We start from the raw sequence: 25,171 nt of genomic DNA on the forward strand, positions 1-25,171 counted from the left end.
TGGGTCTCTCCGACTTAGCCTTCCTCCCTTTGGAACAAGATAAAAATCAACAGAAAATCTGAGATGCAGTAGTTTTGCAGGCTCACTGCAAGAGTGCAAAATGGTTATCAAGCACTTGTGTTTCTAAGCAGATATGAGGCGATTATAGTAATTTTAAAGCGATGAACAGACAGTGCCACATACTGTAGTTCAGAGACAGGAAAGAGAAACTTGTTTTCATCTCTAAGATTCAGCACAACTATTCGTTGCTTCCAAAAGCAAAGAGCAACAAAAAAGACCCCTTGCAATCTTCAGCGAAGCACTGATTGATGCAGCAAATAACAATAAACAGAAGAGAAAAATCACCCCATTTCCTGTTACAACAGAGGATTGAAACAGGATTCGTTTCTGTGGGATACTCTGTCTGAGAGTGATCTTTTGGGCATGCTTCCATGTGCAGCGACAATAAAAGGCACCATGGGGCACAGGCTCTTAAAGAGATAAAAAGAAACCTAAGGCAAGCATGCGCCTTGCAAATGTTTATAGCTTGCTTCGCCTTCGCAAGTATTTTCACATTGCTCTGTGCTTGTTCATATTCCATTTGAAATCGGCTATATAAATCAGCCCTGTCAGAGAAGTCTCTGATGGCTTGTGACAAATCAAGAGTCTTTCTAATCATTACCTCTTGCCTTTGTTTAAGTTCTCAGCACCCCCCCATCACGCTGTCTCTGATGCTGAGATGGCACAGCCAGAGGTGCAGTAAAAGTACCTCGATGGATAGCAGATGGCTAGAATGAATCCTGGCAGGCGGTATATTGTCACGATCTCATTAGAGACTCCTGGGGGAGTGGGAAGAGCCGTGGCAGGGTTCGTGGGGACGTGATGCTTAGATGGAGAAGAAAAATTTTGAAGTCAAAGATATAGAGGGCATTTGGTTGTTGTTGAGGGGAGTCACTGGATCCAAGAAGAGGGGAACCAAGTTGTAGCTGTGAGTAAAGCAAGGCAGGAGGCAGAGAAGGACTTAAGGACCAGGGGGGTCAGGCAAGGAAGTAGAAGTGTGGGAGAGAGAGAGGCCAGTAGGAGTCGGGAAATCTTCCCACAAGTTGCTAGAGAAAAGGCAGAGGAGCAGATGTGGTGGGTGGGAGAATCCTTGGCTGCTGTTACTGAAGTTTCGTGTTTGTCTTAAGAAACCAGTGAAACCATGTGAGCAGCTAAAAGGGTAGTAGGAGCAGAGGCTTCGTCCAGAGGGATTTGCTGGCTGTAGGATGGTGAGTCTGAGTGCTGCTTTGACAAGGGAGAGAAGGTGGAGGAAGGGAGCAGAGAGCGAGCTATCTTGGTGGGACATCCACTGCACAGCATCCCTCCAACACGGCCACTGGCATGGGAGCAAAAGTGGCGGTCTCAAGTGATTGGGATATGTTAGAAATGCTGGGTGCAGATAACAGGAGAGAGGTGAAAAAGCCAGAGGAAACAGCATTGAGGGAAAGAGTTCAGCAAAAGGATTGACTCAGCAACCAGGAGAAATGAGCACTGATGAGTTGTGGGGGTCAGGCAGAGGCCAGGAGGTACGGCAAGGAGCAGGAGGAAGGAAGGGAGCAGAGGCAGCCTGCGGGGTTGTGTGTTAGGAGCTCTGGGCAGAGCAGCTATCCCTCCCCTATGAAATAGCCATGTCCTGATCAGATGTTTGCCATCCAGCACAAAGAACTGCTTCAGAAAGTGGCCGGTTTTGTCTGCTGTTAGCAAAGGATGCAATAGGGGGTTGCACAAGTGTAAAGAAGCCGGGTTTACATCTTTTTTCACATTGTTGACCTCTGTCTTCCGTTGCACATGCACTTGAGCCAGTTCTGAGTCTGGTTGAACGCGGGGAAGAACACGTGTCTGTGGTTTGTGGGGGAAATTGCAGCGAATTTCGTAGCCTGGAAGGGATCATGTTGGTGTTGGGCGGACAGGAGTGGTAAGATTGCCTAAGAGAGCAAACCTGCTGCTGGACAGACAGATTGCGGGGATCGTTCTTTGTCAGCCAGAGTGTAAGGCTAGAAAATCACTCAGAATATGAGATTATTTCATTGTATTTCTTGAGGTGTTTTGGGGACACGTGGGAGCGGTCAGTTTTAAAGGGGTCTGCTTAGGTCTGTTTTAGCTCATCAGCACATAAATCCCAAACTTGTAATTTCGTCTAAGGCTGAAGTGAGTATCATTCTTGCTGGCAGGATTTTTTTGTCAATAAAATAAAATATCAGCCTTTACAGTAAACATTTCACTGTGTGATTTAGGGCCTGTGTTTAAACCGTCAACCAGCTTTAAATGCATTAGCATACAAAAAATAAATGGGCACTTCAGAGGAGACCTTCCAATGAATTAATAATCACCTCAGCTCTGTGGAGATTGCCTTAAAAGCCGTTCCCCTTTGATCTGGCACAGATTAGCCTCTGAAAGGATTTAGCACAGAGAGGGTTGTTCGCTGAAATGAAGGTGTTAAACTGAGACGTGGGGAGAGCAGTCACTTTAGCCTTCTCTGAATTATAGATGAAGCTCTCCAGGATGGAGAGCACAGGCCTAAATTAAAATGTTGCTTCAAGAAAGAGGGAGTCAAGAAGCACTGAAGCATAAAAAGCATCAGTGGAATCGCTGGGGAACAACGAGTTTTCTAATTATTCAAGCTGCTAAATGTAACCGGTTTTTTGATGGCTCACTCAGTCACCGAGATCTTCCTGCAGGTGCAAAACTGGCTGGAGGAGAAAATGCTGCTTTCTAATGAATTGCGTGCCTAGCGTGTAATTACACTTATGCAATCACCGGGAAAGCATGCTCGCGCCTGGCTCTGCCGGCAGTGGAGGAGCGTTTCTGGACTGCAGCAGGCGGGCTAATTGTGGAGCTGCATTCCGCCGCCTTTGCATTCCAGCCTGCCACAGCCTTTTGAAGGGGGCCACTGGGTTCAAACCATTTCAGAATTGGAGAAGTGGTTAGTTGAGACTGGAAAGGCGTAATGATTTTAATGAGTTTGCTGGGGCATGGCGTTAGTACAAGTGTTACGTATTTCTCATGTATATAGACATAAAATTGTATGCACCTATACAAGTGGTGTATACATTGTGTATTCACATCCCCAGATGTACTGCTTATCTCTGCACAGATAAGTGAACAGATATGTAACCAATATCTCCAATTTTCAAAGTGCAGGATCTACTGTAAACAGTAAATAGAAATTTCCAGTGATCAAACCCATGCTCAGCGTAACACCCTCATCTAGGAATATGGCTCCAGAAATTAGTGTGTATGGATGCCGCCACCTGACCAGAGTTTGCATATAGTAAATTATTTACTGTATTAATCATTCTAACGGATTTTTCAAAGCCTTCATTAATACATCATCCCTTTTACCAAATGATGGTACACACGATTGCACACATCCTTTGGTGCTCGGGGTATTTTCACCAAAAGCAAAAAGCCACGCGCGCTCTCCTGCAATAAATGGGACCTCTGGTACCCTGGGTTCGGTGTGTAGCAAGGAGCTCAGTAAAGCTCACTGTAGATATTTAGGTTGATACTGTTGATAAAGCAGGTTGCAGATATCTGGAGCTTTTAATCAGCCACCAGCATGCTTACGATAGCTGTCTCTAGTTTCGCCTCAAATCAAATAATTAATGAAGGGACACAGCTCTGAATATTCAGCTGTGGTTTTGTACCAAGTTAACTCTGCCCATAAGAAAGGGCTTTGAGCGTGTGTCTCACTGTGGAGGCTGGGAGGTGGCTTTGCCTGAAACCGAAGCTTTTGGTTGTGTTCTGCTCTAGAATGGTAAGATTGGCGATTCTGAGGCCACAGACCTTTTGTATGGAGCTAGGAGTAACCGGCCTTTCCTGGCTACTCAAGAACTAGAGTGGTGGCATATGGCAATGCCACTATCAGGGTGATTGATTTTGTGAGGACCTACTCGGGGTCGTAGTGTTGCCCAGTGGCAGGCACCCAAATTCCCACCAAAGTCAGCAGGCTGCAAGGACAGACTGTGGTACCGTCTCAGTGCCCTCTGCCATAACAGTCAGCGGGATGAGCCCCACTTTTCCTTTTTACCCGGTATGGCATCCACCGCTTTCATGCACACAGAAACCGGGCTTTCTGGGTGCCAGTGCTGACACCAAATTATCCCGACGTTTGAAGGGTGCTTTGTGGAAAACCCTAACAAGCTGCAAATGTATTTGCTCATATAATGGCCACACGTGCTCCGTCTTGTACCCTGGCCTCTTTTCCCCAGCCCGTAGCAAGCAGCGGGACCATCATAGTTTCAGGGCCTTTTTAGTGTGTAAATATACAGCCCATATTGAAGGAAAAATCTTGAAGGAAATCTCAATCAAATGCAGCACCGTACATGTTGTTTACCTGAGGTGGTAGGGATGACCTGCATTGGACACCACATGAAGCAGGTGGTGATAAAAGGTGCACCTGGAAGATAAACCTTAGATAGAGAGAACCTCGGGAAGGAAAGCATTTCCTAATTAATGTCATTGGTTGATGTTTTATTAAAGCAGTTGAGGAGACCATCCATTTTGCACGAAGCCTGCCCTTGACCGATCACCACTGGTCGGTATTTGTAGAGAACCATCACTTTGCAGCTGGGCCGTGATGGCTCCAGCTGGCTGTTGCCTGTTGATCATCCTCCTCTGGCCGCTGCCTAGCGCTGTCTGCTGATTCGGAGGAACGCTCTCCGGTCACAGATGTGAGCAAGCACCCTCCCCAGCTCTGGACATTACCTTTTCTCTTCTTCCTTTTGCCCCTTGAAATTAGCACTCAGCTATTATTTATTGCATTATATTACTTTGCTGTTGTATTTATAATAAGCCAAGGAAGGAAGTCGGCAGTCACCTCAGCTGCTGTATAAACGTGCAGCCGAGAGACAGCCCTCAGCCCTTGTGTGCGGACGTCTGTTCAGGCTGAGCAGCAGTGAATAAATTACCACTCTTTTACTATCTGGGAAGAAGTCAGAAATGAAATGTGTTGCAGGGAGAGACCAAAATCTTGTTAAACTGTCATTGCACTTAATCCTGTCCACAGCTAGCCTGCAAAGAAAAGAGGGGACCTTCTGTTACTCAGCAAGCTGGTTTCCAAGCACTGGAGCAAACCTGCCTTTTTATGTGATACGGCACATTCCCTTTTGTGCTGTCATCACTATTAAATTCGAATACAGATAAAAGGATTTAATTTCAGGAGTGGGAAAGCGAGTGTACTTCAGCCCTCTTAATCTCCGTGCAGTTCAGATTTCCCAGGACTTACACTGAGCGCGTATATCAGATAAAGCCACGCTAATTGTGTTCCTTTTTTTTCTGCCCCCCTCTCCCCATTTTCTTTCTGTTTATCTGGCACTGGATGTTTGGAAACTGCAGAACTCTGTTTGGAAACAAGATCAAGTCGGTGGCCAAGAAAGCGTTCTCAGGGTTGGAGGCCCTGGAGCACCTGTGAGTAACCCACCATGGCTCAGAGTTTGGGAAGGGGGGTCTGCCAAAAGTAGCTGCTTGAGAGGTCTGCTAGCAATTTAATAGCGTCTTTGTAAACTGAGAAGCCAGTCCATTTGTGGGGGCCACCTGCTTCCTTCTCATTATAAGTCCGCCTCAACTTTGGCCTTTTTTTGTGCCAGGAACAAAGTTATAGCACATATGGCGAATCTGCATGCTCTTCATTTTTTGATTTGTTCTTGGATAAATATCGCCCCGACTTGCGCATTGCTTCTTTTGAGGCTGTTAGCGATGAAAACATGCTATTTCAGATGTAGCCCTCTCTCCTCCTCCCTTGCTCCAACTTCCTCTTAAATCTGGGCTCCGGCAGTGACACGTGTTGCAAATGACTGCTTATGATGCAGGCACCGAACATCCCCATTCAGCACAACTGCCTTGAGCGATTTGCAAGAAGTAAATTTTGGCTGCTGCTATGTAATTTTTTTCTGTGTCCCAAGGCTGATGACTCCAGCAGTGTTTCATTAATAACTTCCTTTCTGAATTAAGACAAGTTAAACTATACGTGATTTTGCTCGAGATGTTTTATTGGCTGTTAATTGTATGAAATGTTACGACCGTTCAGAGCATACTGAAGGGTTGGGGATGCCTGACTCTAGGGGTACGTTCCCAGATAAAGATTCCCTTATTAATTAATGCTCTACTGAGATTTCCCTCTGCAAGCAGTGCTTGTCTGTCCTACCCTTCACTTAGTAAACTTAAGCCCTAAATCTGACTATCCGTTTTCAGAGGACAAGTGAATTTTTTAATTAGCATTAGTTGTGATGGAAGCTTTTAAAAATACCTTCTTTTGGAAACATCGTAATGTTTTTTGAAAACAATAGTATCCTCTCAAAGTCACTTTTAAATAACTTCTCAGATGACGTTTAGGGCAAGTATTTGCTTTCTTTATGTTTGCTGAAGGTCTAGCCTAGGATACAACATTCCTGGCTATCTTTGGTTGTCGAGGGGCCTGAGGAATTTCTGAGCTATGGATGATGGAGGTAGCTGAGACTGAGAAAGTGTAGTGAGAAGATGGGGTATGGAATGACTTAGTTATTTATTCTCGTAATTTTTGTTGGTTGGCTGTTCTTCGGCAATACTTACTCAGTATTAAAGTGTTTTTTGGAAAACCATTTCTATGAGCTGCAAGTGTGTATGGCCTTAACAAGGAGCTACCAGATCACCTGCTACGGGAGTCATTCCTTAAATATGGAGAGACTTTGTCACAGCTGTAGTATCCCTTTTGTTCACATTGCCTTTGGTTGTGTTCTGCAGGAACCTTGGGGATAACGCCATCCGCTCCATTCAAGCAGACGCTTTTGCTAAGATGAAGAGCCTGCGGCAGCTGTAAGTAATTGGACTGTACACGCCATTAAGGAGGCAGGGATCCTTCTTGCCCTGGACGTGAGAAGTAGCACGTTGTTTCCAGTGGGGTGTTATCCGCATTACCACTCTTTTATTTCCTTCCCCCTTCTGTCCTCCTCTGCAGGGTATTTTTACACATGAGTAGTTTTCACAGGAACATCTTGCATTTAATAGTGAGTGAAATTAGATCATTGGAACAGGTTCTTCCAGCAGGTTCACAGCTGTGCAATTATTCATCTTCACTCAGGAAGTCTAGCCCTGGTCCTGTTAGCCATCTCTCCTTCTCACACTGCCACTGATTTAATTCCCAGTGGTCCATCTGCTCCTTTGCTGTACCTATGTTTAGGGTTCGCATACAGTACTGACATTTCAGTGATAAGCACCGTTTGAACTGGATCCACTTGTCATCCAGCCTTCTGGTGTAAAAATACGGATGTGTTATCAGAGCTGCTGCTTGTGCTCCAGGCCGGGGCTCTGCACTGTTATCAGACACTGTTTCCAGTCTTGCCTGGTTTCCTTTTCTCTTCTTCTCCATAAATATTTAATCCACTGTCAGTGCATTGCTACACTCTGGAGTAGTGCAATCTCTGTGGAACAAGAAATCAGTTATTCGGTATTTGGGCAGGTTCAGATTCTTCTTCCTGGTGTTGGAAATGGGAATTGGATGGTCACTGTTAGCAATAATATTTAATACCAGTGACTTGGGGAATGAATAAGATAAATGTTGCATTTGTGTTGTTTGTTTAACCACCTTATCTTTTGCCCTGGCTCTTGAAACAAAATTGAGGCGAAAGATGGATCTCATTAGAGAAGAGCTTGTGGGATCCCAGATATTGTGAAGGAACGTTTATACCATGGAGAAGGTGGCTTTCAGATGGAGACATATACATGCAGAATGTGTTGTACTGAAGCCTTAAATACTAAGGGTCTCTCTGACCTGTCGCAGTTAGTCAGCAGTGTTTATGCCATCATGTATATTAGGGGCTACACATCTTTCTAGGACAGCAAAGTGGACAAATTTGGAAAATCAGATCAGTATGCTCCCTCATTCCCTCCCTCTCCAGTCCATTTCTTCCTTTTCCCCTTTCCTGTCTAGTTTCAGACATTTCCCGAGGTTATCAGGTAGAAAAATGGGAGGAGATATTCACATTTTCTTACAACATAGTGTTGGAGTTGAGACTCTGCTGTGCTCTTGATATGCTGCTCTTGCACAACTTGCAGTATTGCAGGACAGGAATTCTCTGTCTGGGGCCATTTTCCCAGTCTCTGAGGTATCCTCACATTCGATTTGAGGGATCAGACTGGGTTTTCCTAGGATCTTGGACCAAACCAGACCAAAGTCTGAATTCCCTGTTGGAGTAAACTTGCAGTTCTTTACTGGCCTCAGAGCTATGCTAAGCCACAGTTTGGCCCAGAATATTAAAAAAAAAAAATAATCCCGCGGTTCCCCTTTTATTTGCCCCTTTTTCACAGCCTTTTTTCTTAACAGAAGCTGCGAAGTTACTGTTAGGATGCTGAGAAATGTTTCTGTGTTTTGCTTTCCAAGCTAGTCATTGTATTGGATTTACATGAATGTCTGGTCATTTCTCTTCCACTGCTCCTGTTAATCAGTAAACACAACATCAGCGACACCTCTTAGCCCTGGTGGTGCTGGTGTGCGAACAGGCACCTTACAGAACGCAGGCAGGGGCCTCTCCACTTAATCCTCTGGTGTTGGCCGCTGAGGGAACTAAAGGCCTTGCAGTGGGAACTTGGCATCCTCTCACTGTTTGGTAATTAAGGCCCGAATTCAGTCCCCACCAAAGATGCTCAAGCCACAGAGGCAGAGAAGGAATATGCGTGGTAATTAGATAGGAGAAACGGGAGCAGAACGGGCTGTACTGTTGACTTGTGTCTCCTTTGTAGATGATCTGCCTGGGTTTCTCTTCACTTAAGGCAGGGACGTTGCTCGTGTGTTCCTGGGGATCACTCTGGAAGCTGGTTAATAAATACAAGGTGTTAGGGAGTCTCACTGGAGCACAGGAGTGGGTTGCTCTACGTGGAGATGAAATGCTGTTTAAATGTGTTAAGTATTTAACATCGTTAGTGCCTCGAGGACAACCCTGCAGTCCTTTTTTTCCTTCCACCCGTGCTGGGGGGGGAGGGAGGAATGTGTCTAACATGAAAGGGCTGTGAGCTTTCCAGCCTTCTTTCCGCATGGGACTCACAGCAGGCTCGTGTTGGTTTTGTTTCCCTGCAGCCACATAAACAGCGACAGCTTCCTCTGCGATTGCCAGCTGAAATGGTTGCCCCAGTGGTTAGTTGAGAAAGAGCTGCAATCCTTTGTGGTGGCCACCTGCGCCCATCCTGAGTCACTAAAAAGCAAGAGCATTTTTGCCATCCTGCCAGAAAGTTTTGTGTGTGGTAAGTCTTGCCTGTGTGTTTTGAGGTTGGATGCAGGGTAGGGCTCACTTGGGAAACATTTGCTTTGACTACTAGCATGTTATTACGAGAGGGTTTCTGTTTTGTTTTGTTATTCAATGGGATCAAAGGAAGCCCAAGCCTGCATTTTAAAAATTTGTCATTGGCTACAATTTATTTCCCACCAAAACCACACAGCGCACTGCTTGCATCTAGTGTATTCCTTACAGGGCTCCCCGAGTATTCAATCAAAAGGGACTAATGCTTGTTCCAGTTCCAAATGGGACTGCACAGAGACTTGCCCGGTCCTCTCGGTGTGATACTACCAAGACTGCAGCTATCACTTTTTTTGCTCTGCAGCCTTCTGAGCTGCTTCTGTGGCTTTGCAGTCTTCTTTCATCTTTTCTCCCTCTTGGAAATAACAAAGGGTTAAAAAAAAAGAGGAGAATCTCTCCATCGTAGCTCCTCTTTGGGCCAGTAAGGCATTGGCTAACAGTTGCATTATAATCTTTTTTTCCCCTACGGTTGTTTTTTCTTCTAAACGGCACCTACTGCTGTTGTGCCACTCAAACGCTGCACCTGAGCTGTGGTTGCAAACAGCTTTACCTAACAACCAGCACACGCAAACATCTGCTGCCTCTCTCCTAAGGAAGTGTAAATGATCAGAGGAGGCCAAAGTGATGCTGCTCATGCATAGCATCCGGCTTTTGGGCAAAATACAGGCCTTGTTTGGTGAGCCAGACCCTGTGGTGTGGAGCCAACCAGTGTGGATCCTGGGTGGAGCTGCACACGGCTGTTTGATGAAGGGAAAATGAGCTTTGGAAAACACTATTTAACTAAGTTGAATGTGTGACTAGCATTGAACGGAACAAAAGCTTTTTTCCAGCTGCTGTCCCATGTCCCTCTTGATCCCAGAGTGGTGGGGCTCTGCCTAGGTGGCCTCTGCCTGAGCGAGTCTGGGAGGCTTGCTGTGTTCATCTGGAAGAAGAGATCATGAAGGCTTCATCCCCACAGCAACATCACAAAGCGAAGACAGCTTTGCTTCTCTGGTGCCTGCCAAGTCCTCCAGGCACTAGTACTCCTGGTTCCAGAGGCCTGGCTGTTTAATTAAACCTTAGTAAAATATTAAATTACACCATTTGTAGGAATCTAATAAATGAATCTGCTTGGAACCTTGCTAAAACCAACAATCTTCAGGGCAGAGAAAGAGTGTGCAAAGCTTTCCACCCCAGACGGGTGACAGGCAACTACAGCTGCTTCTGCTTTGGCAGCACGTGCTGCAGTCGCCTTCCTCGTCAGCGTTTATCCCTGGAGGTGGCATTGCAGCCCTTTGTGTCCTGCTCTCCCCTCCTGCTCACACTCATGCAGGCCTGGAGCTGAAGTTTCAAATTCAGCATTGCTCTTCATGCATGGGTTGCACAAGGAAGGATATTTTCTTTAGACCATAGTGTCTTTCTGAGGTTCAGCTACATTGGTGAAGAGAGCTAGGCGTCTTCTAGGTGTCTGAGGTCACTAAGTGACCACCTCAGTGCACTGATTACAGAAGGAACCAGAGAAGCCAGTCCTAGCTTAGACCAGCCACTCAGTGGAGTTGTGCACGACACATCTGCACTATAGAGCCAGTCTTGATGGTGGAGTTTTGCAGCAGTTGCAGGTGGAGTTTTGCAGCAGCAAGCTGCTTTCCTGGTGTAGACAACAGCGGATGTAAAAGCAGATGTGCAGTCATGTCTTTCACTTACGCACTGCTCATTTCTCATTGCATCTCTTTGCTTGCTCCAGCCTTCTCCCGTAGTCCAGAACTAACTATGCCTGCTGTTTTCTCTTAGATGATTTCCCCAAGCCACAGATCACCATCCAGCCTGAGACAACAGTGGCTGTCCTTGGGAAGGACATCCGTTTCACTTGCTCGGCTGCCAGCAGTAGCAGCTCCCCCATGATATTTGCATGGAAGAAAGACAACGAGATGCTGTATGATGCTGAGATCGAGAACTTTGCCCACGTGCGGGCAAAGGATGGTGAGGTGATGGAGTACACCACCATTCTGCACCTTCGGCATGTCACCTTCACCCACGAAGGGCGTTACCAGTGCATCATCACCAACCACTTTGGCTCTACCTACTCCAACAAGGCCCGACTCACTGTTAATGGTGAGTAGGAAGCTGCCTTCTCGTTCCTTTCCTCAGCCTGAGCTGGTACAATTCTCTGGGACGCGCTTTCAGCAGTCAGTTACCCTCATGGTGAGGAGCTCTGAGGTCAACTCTTCACACCAGCTGCTTGCATCTCAGTGGATGCTGAGAAATGCCATGTGAGGAGCACATGCCAGGCTTGTGATGGCTGCCATCCAGCCAAGCACTTCAGCACGTTCTTAATGGCTGTAGCTGCCTCTCTTTGGCTGTTCTGGTAGAGTCTGCGCCCAATGAAATGGGCAAATGAAAACAAAAATACAAAAGGATACACAGAAGAGGGACTGTAGTGATTGAAAGTTTTCTGTAGGAGAGATAACAGGGTTCATTTCCAGCTTAATCGCAGAAGAAAATTAGCTTTGATCCCAGCTCTAATGATGCTGAGTGGGGAGGGTCTTTGACACCGAAGACAGGTATGTGCTGTAGAAATACAGGGTTAGTCCCCAGCAGTTTAGATATATCCTGCAAAAGCAGCTTGCAGTCCTCTTGGCTATGGGTATTATCATACTAATCTCCTGCCTAGGAAGGAAAACAGGTAGAACTGCCCAGAAGATGGTGTTTCCCCATGGAATTGCTCATTCCTTTTTCTTTTTTTTTCTTTATCAGTGTTGCCCTCGTTTATCAAAACTCCCCATGACATCACCAGCCGGACAGGGACAACGGCACGGCTGGAGTGTGCCGCTGAAGGACACCCCACCCCACAAATTGCCTGGCAGAAAGATGGGGGCACAGACTTCCCTGCGGCTCGAGAACGCCGCATGCACGTCATGCCTGACGATGATGTCTTCTTCATTACGGATGTGAAGATAGAAGACATGGGTGTCTACAGCTGCACGGCACAGAACTCTGCGGGGTCTGTGCTTGCAAATGCCACCTTGACTGTACTAGGTAAGATGCATTAGTGCCCCAAGAGACCGAGTGGTCTGGAAGTGGGAACTGGAAGGGATTGCTGTTCAAGCTCTTCAGCAGTTGCAGATACAGGAAAAGGACAAAGAGGCCGTGCTCTACGTTAGTCTTGTTTCATTCTTTTACACTGTAGTTAACTAGTGAAAAATACCCTGCTAATGAAGGGAAGGAGCCGTAAGTCGCATTTCCTTTTATGCCAAGGAAACCCCTCCAACCACTCTTATTTACTGGCTGGGAAAATTACTTCGAAAGGAATTGCATTCCATCTCTTTTGCCCTGTGAAGTAATTGATGTGTGTCAGCCATTGCCCCTTGTCCTCAAGGGTTTCTGTGGTGGGAAGACCAACACCACCTGGCTATGGGAAGGCCTTGGTTGTGATCGTTAGATCTGTTGTGGTCTGCAGCCACCATGCTCTTGGGCACATGGCCGTATAGTGCGTTGCTGTAGATTTATCTGCAGGAACATCAGTTATGTTCAATACTGTTAAAAAAATAATAATCTCTTGTTATACTGTCTCCAAGAATTAATTTCTGTGTTTATTCCCCTGCAGAGACACCATCTTTGATTCATCCGCTGGAAGACCATGTAGTGTCCGTAGGTGAGACTGTGGCTCTTCAGTGCAAAGCCACAGGGAGCCCACCTCCTCGCATTACCTGGCTGAAAGGTGACCAGCCCCTGATCGTGACAGAAAGGCATCACTTCACCTCTGGCAACCAGCTGCTGATTGTTAGGAACGTTGTCTTGGAGGACGCTGGGAAATATACCTGTGAAATGTCCAACACCCTGGGGACAGAGCGCGCACACAGCCACGTGAGCATCTTACAGTCTCTCGGCTGTAGAAAGGACCGTACCACTGTGGGGATCATCACCATTGCCGTGGTGTGTAGCATCGTGTTGACGTCTCTGGTCTGGGTCTGCATCATCTACCAAACCAGGAAGAAAAGTGAAGAATACAGTGTCACCAACACAGGTAGCTCTTGTCTCCTGCTAAGGTTTTCTCTAAAGTTTCCTGCTGTCAGACTTCCCACCGAGGCTGAATCGGCACGTCAGGTAGCCAACGCAGTCAGTCACACTGGAAAAGCAGTTGGCTTATCTCAGTGGTTCTCTTGGCTCACAAAGCTGGAACCAGCTTTCACTTGCTGTCGAAGCATGTTCAAAGCTGCATTTCTGCCCTTGGCTTGCTCTTCAGAAAGGTCTTTTCCACTTGGCAATAGTTTCCGCCATTGCTTTGCTGCTTTGATTTTCCATGACCATAAATGATAACTCTTAAGACAGTCTGGATTATGTCCATGATGCTGGGAGTCTGTCTTGCTTCTTGGGAATCTGTATTTTCAAAAGTTTTGTATTCCAAACTTTAAAAATTAGACTTTGAAGGTGGAATCCCTTTTTACCACGTCGCCTGTAAGAGCTGTTGTAGCCCTGCTGCTGAGGGGTATCCCTCCCTTTTTAGGGGAAGTAGTGTTTATTGCTTCCTCCTGATATTCGGAGGGGATAAGTGTTGCAGTGAGAAGAAACTCTCCTGCCCTCAACGTTATGCAGCCTCTGAACAGATGTATGGAAGAATCAGCTTAAGGCTTCCCCACCCTGCTGGGATTTGCAGCCTTCCTATATTACGCTTAGTTTTAGATATAGTGTGACAGAGGATTTTAAAGACACGGGCTAGGTACAAAGTCCTTGGATACCATATGACCAGTGGGATGTGCCAGTGGGATTTTTTTCCCCCCCCTTTTTTTTTTGGTCTAGAAAATCTAGGGCTTCATGCCTAGCATAATTGAGTTTCACTTGGTTTTGTGTGACAAGGAAAACTGAAATTGGCTGATACAAGATGGACAGAGCCCAGGATGGCGAAGGGGCTTAGACTTACTCGCCTGCTTAAGTGAATCAAAGACCCTGTTCTCCAGAGCCTTGTACTCATGACTTTGTGAGACAGAGGACTTGAGTCAAACGAGGTACTCCGAATTTCAGGGGAAAAGGAAGAATTTAATTGTTCTGAAGAGACAGTTCCACCTCTGCCTACCTTGTACTGACCATGCCAAATGGAAACACTCAAAATGGCTTTATCAGCGCTATATCCACAGCATTCAGCTTTGAGAAATCAGGAGTGGGGCTTCCGAGGGGAATGGAGTGTTCAGGCACTTCAGTTTCCATTGCATCTACAGAAAATACCAGTTAGAGATTTGGTCCCAAATCCCTCTTGAAAATGTGATTTTACACGCCTTTGAAAACAGAAGCTTTTATATCTTACTGGGAACTGACATTTCTCTGCTCCCATTGCTCTAGATGAGACTATTGTGCCTCCTGACGTGCCGAGCTACTTGTCTTCACAAGGCACTCTTTCTGACCGGCAGGAAGCGGTCGTCAGAGTCGATAACCAACAGCCCAACGGGCACATAGACAGCAACGGTGAGAACCGCTGTAATTGTTTTTTCTGTAATGCCGTATCTGAACTTGATAGGAGGAGGTAGAAAGCGCAGTACAAAGTACTTCTGTGCTTGTTAGCAGTTATCGGAGAGATCTTCATAATGTAATTCTCTAGCTACTGCATTTATGCAGAACAAGGATCTGTCTTTCCCTTCACAAAGCTGTCCTCTCCCAGTAATGACGGTGTTCATACAAGCAGACTGCTTCAGAAACTGCTCAGTCAGGCCCTAAGGACTGTTTTTTTGCTAATTTTGGATTAGTATTTTGGCACCAGCGTCACTCATAGTTAAGCTCTACTAGAAAATACATTAGCATTGCCTGTCCCTGCCTTCAGGCTGAGAAAGTAAATGTTGGGATTTTACAGTATTTAAACACAGCACGTTAGGAAGGAAAAGTTAAGCGTTCTGCACTGAGATTCTCCTGAGATTGTACAGTGTTGATTCTGTTAAACGTTAGCTTAAAATTATCTGTTATCTCCGTGGCTATTTTTCTGCCGTTCGCAGCTTTTACGGTAGAAATAAGACCAACAAGTCATTTAACCGAGAGCAGATGGTTGTAATCTTTAGCCAGACGCTTCGTTTGTTACAGGTATGTGTCAGACTGATGCTGGAAGGTGTCCAGATGTTGAAGCTCCCACTGTAGGTTGCAGACAGCCAAAGCTGTGTATCGGCTATAATAAAGACACTTGGAAGACTGAAGACATGGCTGATGGAATGCTTGTTCCAGATAAGACAGGTACAAAACCCATTAATCTGGAAAGGTATTTTGTGTTTGTACAGATCAGAAAGCCTCCAAGTCAGACAGCATTAAGACAAGAAATTGTTACCTTCAGAAAAAAAAAAAAGCAAGCCCAGAACGATTGTCAGGTGCGAGCACAGTAGATTTACTTTCTCCTCCTTGCTTTGATCCTCTGTCCAGCTTGGGTAGTTGGAATTGGAGGAACCGTCAGCAAGAGCCAGTCTGAAGCTCACCATGGCCGTTCCTTGCAGCTGGCTGATGGGTGTTTGGATTTGAGCAGTTCCTAAAACGTGAGAGAACTTTCAAACGGAAGGCGTTAAACTTTTTCATGCGCTTTTAAGGGGCTGTCAACTTCAAAGCTCAGCTTTTTTTTTTTTTTTTTTGTATTTTCAAAATTTAAAGGTTGTTTTGGGCACTACACCTGCCTCTGCTCTTTGCCAATTTCTTGGGTGTTACGCTCACACTTTTCTATTTTTAGGATGTGTTTTCTGTTCTCATGCCGTATTGTAACACCCACAGAAAACCAGCCAAAGACATTATCTCTCCAGGAGAAACCCTAAAGTTTAATAATGGAAAGTTGTCGAGTGCACTCAAGGAAATTAACTTTCGACATTTGGAAACTCCTTCCTGCTTGCTTCTTTGAATCCTGCTCATCTGTTACTACCGCTAGCAGTAATAACATATCTTGAGATAACCATATGAGTTGACAGTGATCCCTGTAAAGTAGCAGCACAAAAATAAGAAAGGTAACTTGGAATTTAAAGCAGGTGCAGGAAAGTTCCACTTTCTGTTTCTACCCTGACTAGAAAGTCTGGAAAAGGAAATAAATGCATGGTTTATTTTAAAAAACATAAAGTCACAACTTCTTTGGAGTAAAAAGACCCAACCAACTAAACCTATTAATTGGCACTACCTTTAGTGATAGCTACAGAGTTCTGACAAACGCAGGTATTTACTAGCCCTGTATAAAAGCAAGAAATGTCCGTATTATTTAGTGAGCGATTCCTACACTGCCGAGGGAGAGATGAACTAACCAGAGCTGCCTTTCCCTTCCGCAAGTTGTGTGCTTCAGTGCTGACAACTTCCAGCTGGTTAATCCTCCTTCGTTGCTGTTTCCCTTCCTCCCTTAAAGGCTACGGGCTGCCGGTTGTGTGCACGGACTGCAGCGGCAGCACGGACAGCATGAACGTCCACATTTACCCCAAGGAGTCGGAGTACTACTCCGAGAGCCTTAAGACTGTGGAAAACACCTACCCAAACGCACTGAGCAGCAAGGAACGGAGTAGGAAGAGGGGTGCAGGCACCAGCCTTCTTCATCCTCAGCCGTGCAACGGGATTGCCAGCGGCAAGAGGGTGGAAACAGATGGGAGCCTTTACCCCAGCAACCACGACAGAATACGACCTGTCAGCACGACCAGCCCGCTGCTTGCAGATAAACATGGTACGTGTTTCCCAGGGGATGTCTTTTTACGCCCAGCTGTAATAAAATACCATCCGGGTTATATCCGAGAAAACAGAGCCCTGTTTTCTCCCATCAGCTTTTTTAACTGGCTCAAGGGCGTGAGCGATGCTGGCAGGCTGCGCATCAGCTAACCACGCTGGTTCTTTGGGTTTTTTGCAGGCTCTTCGCAAGCGGTAGCAAAGCCTTCGGAGCTTAACAACCTGAATTTGGTGAGAGCTTCACCGGCAGGAGGGTCGCTAAAGCAACTGAACGTGCTTCCCGAAATGTCCCCAACACTACTGGATTTGCAGAGTGAAGCGGAAGTGAAGCAAGCTCTCCTGTCCAACGGCTACGCACCCAAGCCCCGCGACTCCGTTCATGAGTCGAAGCCACCGAACGGATCGCTGGACTGAGAGGACAGACTGCCATGTGCAAATTAACAAACACGCTATTATTTTTTTTTTTTAATTTTTTTTTTTTTTTTTTTTGCACAGAGTATATAGGCTACTTATTTCTACCTCAAATCTTGAACTGATGACCTGTCAAAGGCAAAACAACTGAGGTATGAGAAACAAGCTTGTATGGGGAACAAAATCCTGTTCGAGCGTCATCTGTTTGTACATAGTTTAAAACTTCCCTGAGAAGTATGAAGCGTTCAAAAGTTGTCTTGCATATGAAGCACATAAATGCAAGGGATTATTGTGTAAAGAGAAAAGTATTTGATACAATTGTACATAAGAGTTTTCATATATAAATATATATATATATACAAATATATATATATATATCTTTTACAGAGGCTATTTTAATCTTTAGTGCATGGAAAACTGAGTGAAATTTTACAATTTTGGCAATATTGTTTTCAGTGTCAGGTTGCTGTTAAACTTTGTGAGCGAAATAACTCTGGTGCCTTAAATGCATAAGCAGAACTTTAAAAAGCCAGACTGTTCCAAAGGGATTGTCCTCTTTTCAATGGAAGTTCCTTTAAATCAAGTATCGATTGGGTTACTTAGCACAAATTTCCTTCTTCCCCTTTGAAATTTATTGCACTTAATGCATTTAAATAGAGATCTTTAACTGGTTCAAATGAAGTTTATAGGAAAAAAAACCCCACGCAGTGAGAAATTAACATAGCAACCTGATTTTTTCCTGTGGTGGAAGAACTTAAATTCCATTGCTTTTCAAAACTGCCTAAAAATTAGGATTTGAAGTGTGACTGTGTGATGTTAGAGTGGACCACACAAGAGGCACTAAATAATTCAGCGACAGTGCAGAGCCCCAAAACCACCAGACAAAAAGGCTGTCGTCATTAGCGAGCAGTCATTACTAAACTAAGTAATTCATGCGGTAAAGCTGTGGGGTGGTCTCATATAATGCACCATTCAAAAAAACAACACAGCAGAAGGCGTTATCCGCCCATATATGCTGTTACAGCCCTGATCACCTGCAGACCTAATTGCAGACGTTTCCCCTCCCAAATGGATGCTGTTTTACCTGTATAAGGTGCGTATAATGATACAATGATATACAGCCGAGCCCTGTTTAGAAGGAATAACCCGGGCCAGTATAATGCATTTTCACACCCCCCAAAAAATACATCTGTTCGGGGGGGGGGGGGGGGGGGGGGATGGGGAGGCATTGAAACCATAGAGCTGTTTTGACAACAAAACTAAAATCACACTCCTGAGCTGACAGCTGTGCCGTTAATTCATCTGATACTTTGGACTTTTTTCCCTGCAACACAATATTCCGCTTTCTTGTTGAACACCATTACCCCCATCTGCAACCAAACTCTGAATTTGAAATGATCCGCTTCAAATGAATTAGGCTGCTTTGTGTAGCAATTCTAGGCTATTCAGAAATATACTCGTTTTAGAAGGGAAACTGTATATTTAGGGTTGAAAATACTCTGTTAAATGGAAACGTCCCAAGTATTTTTATGTGGTCTTTTAAGTTCATCCATGAATGGGGGGAAAAAGAAATACCCACATTGGTCAAACAGATCTTTGTCACTTCTAACTTCACTATGACGCTTTTTATTTATAGAAAGGCTGCTTTCTGTTGGTGTTGGTACCTGTGGATGGAGGACTCCCTTCCAGTTATTTGTAATTTGAGTTCTGCTAACATAAGGTTGCTAACTCTGGTGATGACTACTTTCGGGGAAGATTTATTCGGGGGTTTTGTAACTTTTTTGCCTTAGGAGCAACTCAGATGCCAGTTCCACTGAAGCCGAGTCTGGTGGAAATCCACCTTTGCTCGTACTATGGCTCAAAACAAGTATTGGAAACAAAGGCAGAAACATTTCATTTTCTGTTCACATCCATCGCTTGGGGATCTGCCCGAGCGCTGTGGCCTCCTGGCCAGCCTTCCCTCGAGGAGCCACGCTGATTCCAAGCCTTACCTCGAGGAGCCACCGCTGCCCGTAAGGGAAGGGCTGTTGCCCAGTAGCTGATGGCGAGTCCCACCGTCGACCAGGCAGGGGAACCTGACCTTGACGGAGCGAGGCATAATTCATACCTGTCTGTATCAGTTCCTGACTATTGACACGTTTGCACTTTGAGACAGGTGGCGAATTATGTTGAGTGCCAAGTTTATGCAAAGCAAAGGAAATGGATGTTGGAAAAATTATAAACGGAGCGTAATTCTCCCCTTTACTCAAGGGAAAAGTATGCTGTAGAAATGACTCGCAAGGTGAAAACAGTGGAACCGGGGACACGGGGAAGATGGGAACGATTTAATTGACTCATTTTGCTGGCGGAAATGTCATCACCATTGCAGATACAAAGCATATTTGCCACATTAACATTTGAAAGTAATGTTTCTGAATAAAGTTAACTGCCTAATGTTATGACTTCCACTAAATATGTGAATTTGCTGCTTCTAAGAGGCAATGTGAAAGAGGAAGTATTACTTTTGTGTACAAAGTTATTTATTTATTAGAAAATTTGGTACAATGTTGTACATTGAAAAATGTGTAAGATATTGAAGTGTCTAACAAACAGCATTGAAGTGTCTTTAATAAAGGTTCATTTATAATATTACAGCTGTTTTGTTGAGAGTGAGCTTTTGGGAGTTTCAGTTGAAAATTAAATAAAATTCTAATCCATTGCTATACTCTTTTCTGTCTTTCTCTGATGAAAACGCAGGCGAGCTGCCAAACTACCCGCTCCTGAAATTAGACCCACAGCTTTTAACATTAGATACTTATAGATCAGACCGAAACTCTGGCGGCCTGACTTGCGGACGGGGTGGAATTTGGGGGCCGTATTGAAAGATAGAATAAAGAACTCGTAAGAAATACACTGCTAATATATCAACTTGCTTAAGTATCTGGCAAGTACCCTCATCTTGGCACTGGAAGCGGCGCAGCTGGGGGGTGCGTGCGTGCATGTAACTATGTAGGAAAAACGGGGCGAGGAGAGCACCAGCCTCAGCTGCCGTTGTGAGCACCTCTGGCTTTCTCCAACCCCAGCCCCACCCTGCGTGGAAATTCCAGAGGCAGCTTTGGAGATAAGCTGGAATTCTTGCCTTTAACTAAAAAAAAAAAAACCCACCTCAATTCAGTTTCTGTATATTTAAAAAAAATAAAGTATTTCCTCCTCCAAATTATAACTTTGGGCATGAAGCAGATTTTCTGAGACTCCTTAACGCACGTAGGAGTTAAAATATTTTAAAATGGAAAAGAGCGAGCCTTTAAGAAGCTGGTGCCTGGTCTGAGATTCAAGTTTTCTTCTTCCACATTATCCAAGTAATGGAATAAAATGAATTTTTCAAGTTTTGATAAACTTGAAATAAAAATGTCACTAAAACTCAACACAAACAGGCAGTAGGGGAAAAACACACACATTTTTTATGTCTTTTCCTCCCCGCGTCCCATAACTAAAAGCGTCGTTTTCAGCAGGATTAGACTGTCGTGTGTGCAGAACAGCCCTGGCCGCTGGCTCTCACCTGCCTGGTGCCATTCCCGGGTGACCTTGTCCTCCCCGCGATGATCCTGTGGCGATCCGGGGCGCGGAGCGCATCCATCAGCACACGGAGAGGGGAAGGAAGTGCTTGGGGTCCGTCTCTCGCTCCCTGACATTAGGTTGGCTGAAACAATTTGGCTGGTTGTTTGTGCTTGGGTTTTTTTTTTTTAATAAAAAAGCAATGATAACAAAAACTAATTATGCAAATATTAAGTAAAAAACAAAAATCCAGCATTTGGACACAATGACTTACAAGGCACGATTATTTTTAGCTCGTGTAATTAAATGCACCTACTGCAGGGCTAACCCTCTCATCACGTTTAAAGAGCTTTAATAGAAAATATGAGTTAGCTTTAAGACAGAGTAATAAATCTCCCTGTCCTGTTCCACACACATCCTGTCCCCCCCCCCGCCCCCAATTTGTTCTGCTATATATAAACTTCATAAAAGAGACAACCTTAAAAGTGGCAGAAAGCACTGCTACACCGTGCCATGGGAACTGGTAGAATTAACCAGCCAATACGGGACTTGGCTGAAACTCCCCATTTTAATTGAAGATTATTTTTAAGAATTATGTCCTTTTTGTTCTGTATGTTTCACTTGCTTGCCAATTATTTTCTAAGTTTTGGCCTCAAAAAAGTCTTATTACTGTGTCATGGGATGACAGTGTAATAAAACATCCAGCCTCAGTAAGCCTGGCCCGTGTCTGTGCCCGAGCAGGAGCCTGGTCTCTGGGCGGGGGCTCAGGCTTTGTACGTCCCCCTCCGCGGGCAGTCACCACTGACCTGGGCTGGCAGCTGTTCTTCCTCGCTCCAGACTCACACAGGCAGAATAGTTTGGGTTGCAGAGACCTTTAACGGCCATCTCGTCCAAGCCCTCTGCAATGAGCAGGGACATCTTCAACTCGATCAGGTTGCTTAGAGAGCCCCGTCCAAACGGACCTGGAATGTTTCCGGAGATGGGGCATCTCCCACCTCTCTGGGCAACCTGGGCCAGTGTTTTACCACTCTCAGTGTAAAAGATGTCTTCCTTATATCTAGTCTAAATCTACCCACTTTTAGTTTAAAGCCATTACCCCTTGTCCTGTTGCAACAGGCCCTGCTAAAGTTTGTCCCCATCTTTCCTGTAGACCCTTTAAGTACTGAAAGGCCGCAGTAAGGTCTTACCAGCGCCTGCTCTTCTCCAGGCTGAACACCCCCAACTCTCTCAGCCTGTCCTCAACAGCAGAGGGGCTCCAGCCCTCGGAGCATCTCCGTGGCCTCCTCTGGATCCGCTCTAACAGGTCCATGTCGTGCCATTGGAAGCCCCAGATCCGGAGGCAGCACTGCAGGTGCGGTGTCACCAGAGCAGAGCACAGGGGCAGAATCACCTCCCTCGCCCTGCTGACTCCCTGCACCTGGATGTCTTCCTAACAAGTAGAACAACCTCAACATTAAATTACCGCACCCCAGGGGAGCTGTCATCGCAGGTATGACTTTAGTTAAGTGCACATGCAGAGACCAGCAGGCGCACGCGTGCGATGGCACCAGGCTGAAGCCGACGGCCTCGGTGCCGCTGGGTCCGCGCGGGACAGGCTCTGACCCCCACCGGAGCCTGACGGCAGGCACTCACCTGCCATCAAGTCCCAGCACCCACCCCCTCACCCCCATGTGCAAGGGGTCCCTCAGTCTCCAACATCAACGTGTGACCCGCCACCGCCTGACCCGGCCCCTCTCAGCCCCCGGCGCAGCCCCAGGGCCCTCGGCACAGGCCGGAGGCGCCCACTGCAGCAGCTCGGCTTTGCCTTGCCCCCGCGTCCCCACGCAAACACCCTCCGCATCCAAACACTCCCAAGAACCGCCTAGGCAAGGTTCTGCTGTAAACTCGGCCAATTTCCCCCCTTCCAGACTCTGGTGACCATTTTAATTGAGTAATTTCAATAAAGCCCTTTCACCAAGCTCATTCCTGCACCATTTTGGCCACCAAAGCTTCTGTTTCCAAAGGCGAGAGGGACAGCAGAGGTTTGCTGTGCCTGCCAGCAGCCCCCGGAGAGCCCTCAGGATCCAGCCGTCCATCGGCAGGAGAACTCGGACTCTCTCCCTGCCATCCCGGCCTCCCTCCTGGGCTTCAGCATTTCCAGCCTCCCGCTCCTTCAGCCGCTGAGGGAGGAATACCAAAAGAAGGCAGAGCCGTGTGTCTTTGCACAAACACAGCTGTAAAAGAATACAAGCCCGTGCTTTTACTGAAGAAATGTGAGTCTAATTAATAAAGCTGCACTGGCTACCACACAGGAATGCTTGCCGAGCACCTGTAGGTATAAACAGGAATATAAACTTTCACAAATACAGCTCAAACCAGAAACAAATGTATTATTGTCTTTTACAGAGAGCTCTCCCAACCTGGAATACTTTCAGTGCTGTTGGAGGGCAGCAGGCTGTAACTCTATCGGCCCCTTCCCCGACCAGAGAAACCCTCCCTGTGTTATGAGGCAGGTGCCACTGAATTATGAAAACTCGCTTTATTTCAGCCTCCCCGCTCAGCCCACGATCTGGAGGTTTGCAAAACATTTCCCCTGCAGGAGTTCTAATAACGCCTTTCTCAGCCACCGTAATTAGCTGTTTACCCCCCAAACATTACTTTTTTGGCACGACTCTCACGGTGACCTCACTCACTTTCCATGCAGGAAAATTTCATGTTTGGGAAATTGGATTATTGGAGGATTTACTTTTCTTTAACAGTGAAAGCGGCTCTCAGCCTGCTGAACAGCTGCTCGGCACGGCGAGGGGCGGCGGGAGGAAGGCTGCGTTCGCGGGCGGACTCCTCCTCCAGCTCGGCGGCTTCTCCAGCTCTTTGGCAGCCACCGGCAGGACCATCCGGGCTGGGTCAGAGCAGCAGCTGGCGAGTCTTCTCGTATGTCCCCAGGAAGATGAAGCCTCCTAGGCTGATGGCTGCCATCCGTGGGACAACACCTGCGAACAAGCTGAAGGAGAAGGAAAGGCGGTTTCAGAGGATGAGTGGATGCTGCACGGCTGGCTGCAGGGGCTTCAGAAAACAAAGCCAAGAAAAATTCTCATTTGTTGGTTTCTTAAATCCCACCCCGTTGCCCGCTGAAGGAACCTGTCTGGGCTTCCCTAGCAGAGTATTCCCAAACCTGATGATTTTTAAGCCCTCTCCACGCTCCTCAGGCGCAGAAGCAAAGGTGCAGGAGGCTACAGGCTGCGCTGTGGAGAGAGGAGCTCAGACACATCCCCACAAGGGCTGCAGACAGATGGGACGTGTCCCATCCTCCGCCGCCCCCAAGAAGCCTCGGCAGAGGGACCCCCTCTCTCTGCTGGGAGCTCCCCCCGGCAGGGACAGCCCTGCTCACCCCAGCAGCTCATTCCCAGTAACATCCAAGGGGGGCTAGCAGGGACGGAGCAGGAATGGCTGCACATTCAGATGCCGTGATTTTTAGGTGCCTGATCCTAATAGTTCTTGGAAGTTAACAGGAAACTTGTGCAAAGCCAATTGCTCGACACATCTGAGCTTATAGTTGGTTTAACAACTTCAGGACAGGCCAGTGTATCCTCCCAGAGGATTACGGGCTTCCTTCGTGGCAAGCAAGGATTAAACATTAGGCTTGAATCTGTCTGGCATTCCCCCACTGATTTATCGCCCACACGGCAGGAGCCCTTCCCAGCATGCTCTGGCTCAGCTCTGTGGGGATGCTGTCCTCGACTTTTTCCGAATGCTGCACAGACCCCGCTAGGAGCATGCCCACAGCAGGACGAGGTGTAATTCCAGGTGTGAACGGGCTTTCGGGAGATGCCCACACCTCCAGGGCTGCTCAGGAGCCCTATGCTCCCTGCCTGCGCCCGGCTGCTCACGCTGCGCCGGGGAAACCTCTGGCTGCAGTAACTCTGGTTTTTGTTGTAATGAGCTTTGCAAAGGAGCCTGGAGCACACAGGCAGATGGAAACATTTTATGGCTTTACTAGACAGCAATTGGGTCTATTACCATAATGACAGCTTTAAAACAGAGTAATTTGTACAAGGCATGTATGGACAGAGCGCTGATAGGGCAAATCCTACGGTGCAGCATCGCTCTCGAAACGCACACCATCCTTCTCCTGCCGAATTAGGCAGCAGGGGCAGACGCTCCGTTACAGAACAGCCCACTCGAGACACAGCTATTACACAAACAGGGGCAGATAACTGAGTTACCCAGAAGCTGCATCCCTGGCAACCTCTATTACTAACCATCACTTCCAAGAATCCTGGCCCTGCTCCCCCCTTTCCCACCTGCCACCCGTGGGCTCTCCAATCCCCGCT

General features: G+C 46.5%; 2 protein-coding genes across 3 annotated transcripts in view; one reads left to right on the forward strand and one right to left on the reverse strand.

Moving 5' to 3' along the window:
* LRIG1 (leucine rich repeats and immunoglobulin like domains 1) overlaps positions 1–20,029 on the forward strand; it is a 95,820-nt gene extending 75,791 nt beyond the window's left edge. Inside the window, exons 10-19 of the mRNA XM_063347556.1 lie at positions 5,356–5,427; positions 6,739–6,810; positions 9,068–9,231; positions 11,055–11,375; positions 12,018–12,299; positions 12,868–13,287; positions 14,598–14,720; positions 15,327–15,473; positions 16,609–16,917; positions 17,098–20,029. Coding sequence (XP_063203626.1) covers positions 5,356–5,427; positions 6,739–6,810; positions 9,068–9,231; positions 11,055–11,375; positions 12,018–12,299; positions 12,868–13,287; positions 14,598–14,720; positions 15,327–15,473; positions 16,609–16,917; positions 17,098–17,330 — 2,143 coding nt within the window. The 3' untranslated portion in view covers positions 17,331–20,029. The remainder of the gene's footprint in view (positions 1–5,355; positions 5,428–6,738; positions 6,811–9,067; positions 9,232–11,054; positions 11,376–12,017; positions 12,300–12,867; positions 13,288–14,597; positions 14,721–15,326; positions 15,474–16,608; positions 16,918–17,097) is intronic.
* A 3,175-nt stretch (positions 20,030–23,204) lies between these two features.
* Positions 23,205–25,171, reverse strand: part of SLC25A26 (solute carrier family 25 member 26) — a 90,980-nt gene continuing 89,013 nt past the window's right edge. For both annotated transcript variants that reach the window (XM_063347558.1, XM_063347557.1), the window contains one exon: positions 23,205–23,841. In XM_063347558.1, the coding sequence (XP_063203628.1) occupies positions 23,745–23,841 (97 nt within the window). In that variant the 3' untranslated portion in view covers positions 23,205–23,744. The remainder of the gene's footprint in view (positions 23,842–25,171) is intronic.

Source organism: Chroicocephalus ridibundus, chromosome 10 (genome assembly GCF_963924245.1).
Source record: "Chroicocephalus ridibundus chromosome 10, bChrRid1.1, whole genome shotgun sequence".
NCBI lineage: Eukaryota > Metazoa > Chordata > Aves > Charadriiformes > Laridae > Chroicocephalus > Chroicocephalus ridibundus.